General features: G+C 37.6%; 1 protein-coding gene across 4 annotated transcripts in view; it reads right to left on the reverse strand.

The window, feature by feature from the left end:
- BRMS1L (BRMS1 like transcriptional repressor) overlaps window positions 1-12,214 on the reverse strand; it is a 211,102-nt gene that overhangs the window by 39,661 nt on the left and 159,227 nt on the right. For all 4 annotated transcript variants that reach the window (XM_056811028.1, XM_007473251.3, XM_007473250.3 and 1 more), the window contains one exon: window positions 376-472. In XM_056811028.1, the coding sequence (XP_056667006.1) occupies window positions 376-472 (97 nt within the window). The remainder of the gene's footprint in view (window positions 1-375; window positions 473-12,214) is intronic.

A 12,214-nucleotide genomic window follows, 5' to 3' on the forward strand; every position in this document is an offset into this window, starting at 1 on the left:
TTTCCAAATATAACAGCAAAATCTTTTTATCATCTTTAGCATTTTTTGCAAAATTCAGGTTATTCTGACATATTAGTCATCTTGATACTACTCTTCCAGATCTATGCATCTTTCTGCAGCTGTAACTCTGTTTCCATCTTTCTATAAGTCCTTTTAAAAAAAGTTTGTTAAAAATTGCTTAGGTAGTTACATTGATTTATTTAGTTGAATCTCCCTTTTATTTCTTCAATGAAATAGTTTATTTGCCTTAGTTCAATAATTTTAAAAGACTAATATCTTATAAAATACTGAAGCCCGTGACAATACAGTGCTTCACAAATCAAACATTGAGTTGGTAGAAATTTAACAAATTAAAAAGTTTTAAATTCCCTTTACCTGAAGTAATGTCAATGCTGTGCCTATCTTCTTCAAGCCTTCTGATTTTCTCTTCTAGTTCACTCTGTACAGTATCATATAACAAGAGCTTTTCACTCTGAAACAAAAAACAAACAAATCAGGGCTCATATAAACAACAAAATAAAGAAATAAATGATGAATGAATGAGTAGACCTGAATTTCTACTGGTAGTCAATTTCAACTATGATACATTGTACAAGTACAGAATGTTTTCAAGTGCCATATAAATCTACAGGAAATCAGGATCAGAAATGAAAGTCACCTGATCCCAGAAGTTCCTTGAAATAATTTAATACTTTTGTATTTGATTTTTTGAAAATATAAATACCAAAGGAAAAACCATCTGACAAAATTTAGTAGAATGTTATCAGTGAAGAACAAGGGGTTGAATGTTAAAGTTGAGCTTTATAATAATTCCTACTATACAAGATATGAAAATCCAAATTTACCCAAATAAGGCTTTTACAAAAGAGTATCTTTTAAAAGTCCTATGCATTTATTTTAATTACAGGTAGTTCCCAGGTTCCTGGAAACCATATCATACATTGTAGTCAAATCAGATAATATTTTTATCTGAAAACACTGAGAATCAAAGAATCAGAGTCTTTAGATCTGGACAAGTGTAATATAATGGAAAAGCAGTGACCTTCATAAGATATGTATTCAAATTAATTATTACCTGTGTAAACCTGGGCAAGTGCTTCACTTAGATCACAATTTCTTAATCAATAAAAAGTGAGAATTGCAATAAATGATCTATAAGATGTCTTCTAGATCTAACATCCTATAATTTTTTCCCACTGTAAGGATGGATTGCAAGAGGGAAAGATGGAATTTTGCAAGAAGAGTTTGAGTGACAGAGAGGATGCTGGTTAAGAAGAGGAGACTTGAGAAAGAACCATAAGGAATTCTGGGCTTTTTTGAGCTTGGATCTAGAGCCATAAGGGAGTTTTGTCAATTCAACATCCAGAAGTTTCATGTGCTAAGAGATTGTCAATCTGATACCCCGAGGAACATTTCAACAGAGGATTGTGACAGAGGCTGGCACTAAAGAAAAAGTGCCAGGTTGAAGAGTGTGTGAAATTGATCACCTCCAGAGGGGAGGGCCCCCAAGAGATTGGAATCTTGAGGAGGAGAAGACTCCAACTGGTAGAGGAGTGGCTCTCAGTCTTGAGAAGCCAAAGGCAGAAGGTGGGAAAAGACTTTCTCTTGAGGGTTACCCACTTTTCCTGCTGGTGACTGGAAAATCCTTCCCCTCCAACACTTCCCAATTGAAGGGACTTTCTGAAGAGAAACCTGAGCAGACTTTACCTCAGTTCCTGTTGCCCAGAGGTGAGTCAACCTGACTTTCTCTCAGGGGGCTCAGCTCCCCCAAAAAAAATCTTGAGGAGGGAGGGAAAGGGTTTAGATAGAGACAGGGACCCCCTTTCCCCACTTTCCTTTTCCCATTCTTCTCTGCCTGTTATTCCTTTTGTATTACCTGATTGAGTTGACATTAAAAGTTATCTGTTCCCCAAGTTGAGTGTGAGTGAACAGATCAAGGGGAGACCCTTTGGTCTCAAGTAGTGGAGAGGGAACAAGAGGGACAAGAATAAATTGGAGAGAAGCTTTAGCTAAGGAGGGAAAGCAGAAGGAGGAAATCTTCAAACCCCCTCTCCTCTCTCTGAGCCAACCTTAAACATCAACTGTCTCCCCAAACTCCGCTTTGAGAAGGGGGAGGTCTCCACTTTTTCCACTCTCAATACTGAAAGGCTTAACCCCTCTAATACAAATTAACCTTCCAGTTATAATACAGATGGCACCCCAGATTTAACAGAACCCCATTTATTTTTTTAAAAAAAACTTTTAGTGACTGTCACTAACTGTCATCAACTGTCAGTTGTGAATTTGTTCTCAATTACAAATCCAGAGGCTAGCAGCCTTTGTCACTGGCTCTGCCTAGGGGTTTCCACACAGGATCAAAAACATCTTGATTCCTGGTAGGGGGAAGTACACATCAGTTATCAACTGCCACTCTGATCAGTTATAAAACTGAGGAAGAGAGTCTATTGTAAAAGGGAGGCTGTACTAGGGCTGTCAGCTTATAGGATCTAGCCATCTTACATCCTGGTTAATAACAAACTTGTGGGAACAACAACCGTTTTCTAAAGGTTAACTCCTGGCAGTTAGAGCCTAGAAAACATCAAATAGCAATCATGTTACAACTAATACTGTGGTCTGTTGTGGTAGGACTAAATGCAATTTATTGGAGCTACTGTATCATTTATAATACAGTGGTAGGGATGATAGACAATGTTCTGGGGACATTAACCAAGATGACTATGGGATGGACAGTTACCAATGAATTATCTAAATGTAAATTACCTCTGGTAGATCATACCCCAAGTCTATGTTGTGTTTGTGGCAGTGACTAACATCTGAAAGTACATCAAAGCTGGTGCCAACCTGATCTTTCAAAAGAAAGCTGTATATGCTTTAGTCATTGATTATAAATTAAAGGCATTGCTTGGTCAGAGCCCTATAACTGAAATATGCCAGGATTACAAGCAGAGAAAACAAGGCATGGGGAAGGGAACCAATGTGGAGACTGGGGACATGACGGGACAGACTAATAAGGATGCTGTAGTTGTCCTAATACTAATACTGGGACACCATTAGGGGCAATAGGGGGAAATGACCTTGCCAATAACATAAAGGCACAAAACAACAAGGCACCAACTAATGCATTTGCAAACAATCTTGCAAATGCATTAGGGGTTCAAAAGATTATGCCTTTGTGTGATGTAGCTAAGGTCACTGATAACTCTAGCATCTTACTTACAAAGGTTCATAAGTCATTCACCACCCATGACTTAGAGTCTATGTAAATGCATGCCTAAATTTTTATTAGAGCCTAATCTCACAATTAAAGAACTAAAAAAGAGAATTTTGCCTCTGTGAACCAGATTTTTGAGGATGTAGAAATTCTTTTATCTGAAATGTTTACACACCAGGAACATAAAAACTTTATTGAGCAAACTAGAAAAGATTCCTCACTCACGAGCTGGCCAGAAGTGTTGGAGGATCTGGATTTTTCTAATCTAAGATCAATGACTTATCTAAGAAAATACCATAAGGATCTATTGCAGGGAATGAAGCAATTGTCAGAAAGACCCAATGCATGGGGAAAATTTGACAGATTATCCCAAGAAAAAAATGAACACCTAAGCACATTTATTGATCACCTTATTAAAAAAATTGAGGGACTATTAGGCTTTAACCCTGATTCAAAAGAATCAGAGGCACAAGTGTGCAAGAGAATTTCTCAAGGACTGTGATAAGCACTTGAGGGATTTCTTCAGGAACTATTTCCCTAAGTTTGACACCATCTCACTTAATGAACTGAGGGACACTGACACCTATCTCCATGATAACAAAGTAGATCAGGAAAAAGAAAAGAACAATCTAAAGAAAAAGCTCCAAGAGACCTCTGAAATATTAAGGCAGAAAGAATTAGAGGAGGTTAAGAACCTGTCTACAATTTAACAGACAAACCACACAGTATAGACAGACACCCCAAAGTCAACAAAGGGTGCAAAAAGATACAAGGACTTGCTTTTTATGTTCTCATCAAGGACACATAGCAAGAAACTGCCCAATGAAACATAGCTATGAACAGGGCCAAAAGAAGAGAGATGTGAAAGATCAAAATGCATATTATCAAAGAAAAGGGTATACTAAAAAAAACTATGGTAGACAGGACTCTAATAGCAAGCTCTCACTGCAGACTTAGAGAACAGGAGACTCCAGACCTGAAATCCATGGAAGTAGCAATAGCTTCTGGAGCAAAGCCTCGTTATTCAGAATTTGTAGCAAGGAATAATCATTATACTGCATGATGCCAGGCTCTAGCATTATCTAGTAAAAAAGAGACAATTTTGGGAGGTACCCCAGGGAGGAAACATGAGGGCATAATAAGCATAAAGGGCAAAAAGGGGGATGGAAGAAAGGAAAAAGAAAATTAAAATTTTAGTGGTGGAGAAACAGATAGTTGGGCAAGATGCCAAGGGAAGCAACTTTAGTACAAAATAGAAATCTATAATTGAGATGGAGAATGAAATTGCACAGATATTAGCAGACATGGAACATGATATTTATGGTTCGCAATACATGGTCACACAAAACTACTTGGAGAAAAGAAAGGAACAGGTTAAAACCTTTTTGGAAAATTTCTTAGCTTGCAGAATGGGTCTAGGGAGTGGAAAAATCAAACAGGGCTAGAAAATCTTTAAAACAGCAACTTCAGTATCCACAGCATTCTGACAAGATAGTCAAATGAGACATTGTTGCAAGACACTTTGGAGCTGATATACATATAGGAGGGGAAAGAAAAAAAAATGAGGGGAGAATGAACTTAGATCCAAAAGTCAAAGACTTTTACCCACGAAATCCTATAATACTCAAAGACACCAGTTCTGGGGATGGGTTTAGAACAAATCAATACCAAAAATCCAATGACTGTCTATTCCCTGAACTAGAGGCTGAAAAACAAGTTAAGGGAGTGGGAACAGAAGAGTCTTTGATAGTGAAACATCATGCAAGCAGTTCTCAAACTGAAATTAACCCAAACATAAACCTTTCCTCTGAGCAAGCTGTTAGCTCACAGACAGCAGTGGTCCAGAGTGATACAGAGCTAATAAATTAATAAGAGTATATTGGATGGGGATGGAATAACTAAAGAGGGGATGGTAGATTACACTATAACATCTACAAAGCTTGAAACATCTACTAGTTATACATGTGCATTACAAACCATGGGGCAAGAAAAAGGTTCTGATGATAATAGGAAACCTTTGCATGCAAACACCATAATAGCTAATTTACAAAAGACTCCAGAATCATATCTTGGGACAGAAGTGGGAGAACAAAAATACAAACCTCTCAGTGATACAAGGGAGAGTGGATCTGTATTGAAGTCATTCCCAGAAGATACCACCATAGAGGGAATGGTTTCTATGTCAACAGATTCAGAAGAGGGAGTAGATAAGCAAGAATCTCATGCAAAAGAGATGGTAGAACCTGTGCACTCCAGTAATATAATAGCAGATCCACAGGAAGCAGTAAACCCACAAGAATCAAATTTGTCACCACATAATACAGAATTAGAGTATATTATTTGGCAACAGCTAGAAGAAAATTGGGAAATATATAATTTCCCAATTATATTGGGAATTCCCAAATAAAAAGAATTGGGAAATATATAAATCACTGAAATAGGGTCAGACCAAGATACAAAACCTGAGTTAACAACACCTGACACAGAATTATAACAGGTCACTGAATGAAAGCTAATTAAAGACCTGGAGAGTACAGAAATCAGTGACCAAGAGTCAGACTCAGACCCATATGATGCAGTACCAAATGGTACAATAATAATTGATCAAAACAGTGATGAAGAACAAGAACCCTATGAGTACATCAAGCTCTATGGTAAAGTTCACAAAGATTTAGATGAGTGGGACACAAATTGGCATAGTGAACATTTGAATTCAGAACAAACAATTTTTTCTGATTCTGATTCTGATGAAGCAATTGAAAACATAGGAAAGTCTTTATCAGTAGAGGGAATAATGTATATTACAGGAGTCAATAATTATGAAGAATTTTAAAAGAAATATGACTTAGGGGAGAGTGACACTGAATTGGAAGTAATTTGATAGTGAACAAACTGAAAAAGAGATAGGTAATGAAATGCTATTATTACATCTGCTTTATCCAACCTTGAGCATCCCATAACTCAACCAATACCATCTACTGAGAAGACTGGGTACCAGGACTGGTTTGAGTTCTATAGGGTAGCAACCAACATGAAACTTTATAAGAACCCAGACTGGTACTAAGGCATAAGATCTGACACATGATCTGTGAAGAAACTTTAATCAAATCAGGAAAAACTCTAAGCCCATAATGACAATCCCTGGCTGGGAAAAAAAAAAAAACTGAGACAAGCCATGAACCCCAGTAAATGTAGATGAGAAATATCCAAGATGCTATTGGAGCATCTTACCTAAAGAAAAATTATCACATGAAACCAAAATAGAATAATGCCCAAGACAGATAGTATAAATTTGGGTTAATTAGATCAGGGAGGATTTGTGTAGCCTGTGAAACATAGGAGAAATGGTTCCTTGGGGAACCTGGGAGTTTATTTGGGTGGATTTAGAATCCCTTAAAATTATTCAACCTATATACAAATATCCATCTCAAGCCTAGACTAAAATATCATTAACCTCTACCTTCAACCACAAAGGAATATGAAAATTGCCTTACAATCACACATTAAGAAAGATACCTATATTCATTACATTAAAAAAAATTTTGCTTGCACACATGAAGATGGCACAAACATCTTGTATAAAGTATCACTCACATGCATCAACATATTCACCCTTACACACACACACACACACACACACATATTAATCTTACACACATGCATGATCCTGTAGTTCCGGATACCAGAGATCGTCTTTTCAAGGTAAGACAACAGGCAAGTATGTATCCTGTAAAGGAGAAGGCACCCTGGACCTGTGACAAACTTCAAGCAACACCAAAGGATGGAAGATACATTGACAACTGGAAAGAACTTTGAATCAAAGACATTATGGGGAATGAGCTTCAGGAAAATGGGTCACATAAGATTAATCATCGATCACATTAATTTCACATATAGGATTGGAATAAATATGCATCCACCATGACATATCTAGAACACGAACAAATTTCACACTGACATTAGGGACTGTGCCATAAATAAGGAGAACCCATAAATTGTAGATCTGTAAATAGATCTCTAGTACCAGAGGATGTATATATGTATATAAATAGCATGTTAACATATGTAAATGTGTAGATAACTCAGACATATACATATGTAGCATGATCAATGAATATAGATAAAGTGAGGGAAGGGGGTCCCTGTCTCTATCTAAACCCTTTCCCCTCCCTCCTTGAGTTTGGGGGGGGGAACTCAGGCCTTGGCAGCCTGAGCCCCCTGAGAGAAAGTCAGGTTGACTCACCTCTGGGCAACAGGAACTGAAGTAAAGTCTGCTCAGGTTTCTCTTCAGAAAGACCCTTCAATTGGGAAGTTTTGGAGGAGAAGGATTTTCCAGTCACCAGCAAGAAAAGTGGGTAACCCTCAGGAGAAAGTCTTTTCCCACCTTCTGCCTTTGGCTTCTCAAGACTGAGAGCCACTCCTCTACCAGTTGGAGTCTTCTCCTCCTCAAGATTCCAATCCCTTGGGGCCCCTCCCCTCTGGAGGTCATCAATTTCACACACTCTTCAGCCTGGCACTTTTTCATTAGTGTCAGCCTCTGTCACAGGATCATATCCCTTAGAGCAAGAGAATTGTGGACTCACTATCAAAGAGAGCCCAGTTCTCTCCATAAATAGATTATAAATAGTTTGGGAAATTTAGTTTGGGATGGGGCAGAGAAACTCATACTAGCTGGATGGCCATTTGAGAGAAAGACCATGTTAAGGGAAACAATTAAGGATACCAAATCCCTCTTTCCATTTCCCCTATGTACCTACCTGCTTTATATCCAAAGTCATTAAAACCTTTTATACCGCAATCAGATTTCACTTAAGTGAGTTAGTATGGGAACTTTGAGAAGGGAACTAGAGATCAGCCTAAAAGAGAGCAACCAGGACCCCTCCCCCACAGATTCAAGGACATCGGGGAGATTTGTCCTCGGGTCCTCTTTGTGCCAGTAGATCTGGGATCACACCCCCCCCCCCCGTCCAACTGATGAGGGAGAACTTCTTTCAGCTCTCCATCACCCTCTCACATCAGTGGATCACCTGTGCAGCACTCCTTAACGACCTCACTCAGGGGGAAGTACAAGGGAATAGGAGCCAGCTCATCTAGGTTCTTACTTCTTCCACACTCACCACACTCTTGTCTCCTCTACAAGCTCACTTTTGGACTTCACTACAGTAACATCAGAATATAGTGAGAATTTACAGTTATTAACTCAACAGATCACTCATCTTACAAATATGGAAACTAAGGCCCAAGAAAGATAAAATTAATTGCCCAAGACTACATTTCTAGTTTGCAAAAGTGCTGAACTAGACCAGTACAAGGCTTTGTAATTTGACTACCCTGACTCACTAAGAAAAATTCAACAATCTCAGTATACAGTACATATTTATATGGCTATAATGAAATATATGTACAGCATATATATCAATATAATAATCAACAAACATTTATCAAGTACCTTTGATGTTCTACACAAAGAGTTTTTAATCCCTGTATTCCCTAAATTGGAGTCTTCTCCTCCTCCAGGCTGAAGAGTGTGTGAAATTGATGACCACCAGAGGGGAGGGGCCCCAAGGGATTGGAATCTTGAGGAGGAGGAGAAGACTCCAATTTAGGGAATACAGGGATTAAAAACTTTGTGTAGAACATCAGAAGCTTCTTGGATTTAATTACTCTATATAGTAAGGGTTATTAACCATTTTTTTGTATAATAGATGGTCTAATAAAGCCTATGGACTCTTAAAACAACAAAATTTCTCTTAAATTCACAAAATAAAATGCATAGGATTACAAAGGAAACCAAAAATATTGAAACAGAGTTTTATTTGGTTCAGAAGTCCTAGATTAAGACCCTTGTTCTATTCAGAGAACTTCCATGTCTATTTATCTTGCTCTAGTACCTTAGCTTAGTTCCAATCTCACTTCATTAACTAACCTGTCAAATATTTTAATATGGATGTCCTATTGGCACTCCAAATTCAACATGTGTGAAACAGAACTCATTTTTTCTTCTATTGTTGTATATAATTTTCTGTTAGTTCTACTCATTTCACTGTTCATGATCCCAGGTAGTTCTTACCAATTTTTTTAAAATTAGCCTGTTTATCACTTCTTATGGCATAGTAGTATTTTAACACAAACACATACCACAATATGTTTAGCCATTCCTCAATTAATAAGCATTCCCTCAAAATCTTTTTTTTTTACTTTTTAAACATTATTTTATTTGGTTATTTACTAACATTATTCATTGGAAACAATGATCATTACCTTTTCCTCCCCCCGACCCCCCTCCCACTACTTCTCCCATAGCCGGCGCACAATTCCACTGGGTATCACATGTGTTCTTGGTTTGAACCCATTTCCATATTGTTGGTATTTGCACTAGAGTGTTCATTTAGAGTCTCTCCTCAGTCATTTCCCCTCAGCCCCTGTGTCAAGCAGTTGCTTTTCCTCGGTGCTTTTACTTCCACAGTTTATCCTCTGCTTGTGGATAGTGTTTTTTAGATCCCTGCAGATTGTTCAGAGACATTGCATTGTCCCTAGTGGAGGAGTCCATTACATTCGATTGTACCACAGTGTATCAGTCTCTGTGTACAATGTTTTCTGGTTCTGCTCCTTTCGCTCTGCATCACTTCCTGGAGGTTGTTCCAGTCTCCATGGAATTCCTCCACTTTATTATTCCTTTTAGCACAATAGTATTCCATCACCAACATATACCACAATTTGTTCAGCCATTCCCCAATTGAAGGGCATCATTTTCCAATTCTTTGCCACCACAAAGAGTGCAGCTATGAATATTCTTATACAAGTCTTCTTCCTTATTATCTCTTTGGGGTACAAACCCAGGAGTGCTATGGCTGGATCAAAGGGCAGACAGTCTTTTATCACCCTTTGGGCATAGTTCCAAATTGCCCTCCAGAATGGCTGGGTCAATTCACAACTCCACCGGCAATGAATTAATGTCCAGACTTTGCCGCATCCCCTCCAGCATTCATTACTTTCCATAGCTGTCATGTTAACAATCTGCTAGGTGTGAGGTGATACCTCAGGGTTGTTTTGCTTTGCATCTCTCTGATTATAAGAGATGTAGAGCACTTTTTCATGTGCTTATTAATAGTTTTGATTTTTTTGGCTGAGAACTGCCTGTTCATGTCCCTTGCCCATTTATCAATTGGAGAATGGCTTGATTTTTTGTACAATTGATTTAGCTCTCTATAGATTTGAGTAATTAGACCTTTGTTAAAGGTTTTTATGAAGATTGCTTGCCAACTTGTGGCTTTCCTTCTAATTTTAGTTATATTGGTTTTGTTTGTACAAAAGCATTGTAATTTGATGTAGTCAAAATTATTTATTTTATATTTTGTGACTCTTTCTATGTCTTGCTTGGTTTTAAGGTCTTTCCCTTCCCAAAGGTCTGACATGTATACTATTCTGTGTTTACCTAATTTATTTATAGTTTCCTTCTTTATGTTCATGTCAGTCACCCATTTTGAATTTATCTTGGTGTAGGGTGTGAGGTGTTGATCTAATCCTAATCTCTCCCACACTGTCTTCCAGTTTTCCCAGCAGTTTTTATCGAATAGTGGATTTTTGACCCAAAAGCTGGGATCTTTGAGTTTATCATATATTGTCTTGCTGAAGTCACTTGCCCCAAGTCTATTCCACTGATCCTCCTTTCTGTCTCTTAGCCAGTATCAAATTGTTTTGATGATTGCTGCTTTGTAATATAGTTTGAGATCTGGGACTGCAAGGTCCCCTTCCTTTGTATTTTTTTTGTTATTATTTCCCTGGATATCCTTGATCCTTTGTTATTCCAAATGAACTTTGTTATGGTTTTTTCTAAATCAGTAAAGAAATTTTTTGGGAGTTCCATGGGTATGGCACTAAATAGATAGATAAGTTTGGGTAGGATGGTCATTTTTACTATATTGGCTCGTCCTACCCATGAGCAGTTAATGTTTTTCCAATTGTTCAAGTCTAGTTTTAGTTGTCTGGAGAGTGTTTATAGTTGTGTTCATATAGTTCCTGTGTTTGTCTCGGGAGATAGATTCCTAGATATTTTATTTTGTCTAAGGTGATTTTGAATGGGATTTCTCTTTCCAGTTTTTGCTGCTGAACTTTGTTGGAGATGTATTGAAATGCTGATGACTTATGCGGGTTTATTTTGTATCCTGCAACTTTGCTAAAATTGTTGATTATTTCAATTTAGCTTTTTGGTTGAATCTCTAGGATTCTTTAAGTAGACCATCATGTCATCTGCAAAGAGCGATAGCTTAGTCTTCTCCTTGCCTATTTTGATGCCTTCAATTTCTTTTTCTTCTCTAATTACTACTGCTAGTGTTTCTAGTACAATGTCAAATTGTAAAGGTGATAATGGTCATTCTTGTTTCACTCCCGATCTTATTGGGAATGCATTTAGTTTATCCCCATTACAGATGATATTAGCTGATGGTTTTAGATATATACTGTTTATTATTTTTAGGAGCGATCCTCCTATATCTATGCTTTCTAGTGTTTTCAATAGGAATGGATGTATTTTATCAAAGGCTTTTTCTGCGTCTATTGAAATAATCATGTAATTTTTGTTGGTTTGCTTGTTGATATGGTCGATTATGTGGATGGTTTTCCTAATATTGAACCAGCCCTGCATCCCTGGTATAAATCCTACTTGATCATGGTGGATGACCCTTCTGATCACTTGCTGGAGTCTTTTTGCTAGTATCCTATTTAAGATTTTTGCATCTATATTCATTAGGGAGATTGGTCTATAGTTTTCTTTCTCTGTTTTTGACCTGCCTTGTTTTGGAATCAGTACCATGTTTGTGTCGTAAAAGTAGTTTGGTAGAATTCCCTCTTTGCTTATTATGTCAAATAGTTTGTATAGTATTGGGATTAACTGTTCTCTGAATGTTTGATAGAATTTACTTGTGAATCCGTCGGGCCCTGGGGATTTTTTCCTAGGGAGTTCTTTGATGGCCTGTTGGATTTCATTTTCTGATATGGGATTAT

This window comes from Monodelphis domestica, chromosome 1, assembly GCF_027887165.1.
Source record: "Monodelphis domestica isolate mMonDom1 chromosome 1, mMonDom1.pri, whole genome shotgun sequence".
Lineage (NCBI taxonomy): Eukaryota > Metazoa > Chordata > Mammalia > Didelphimorphia > Didelphidae > Monodelphis > Monodelphis domestica.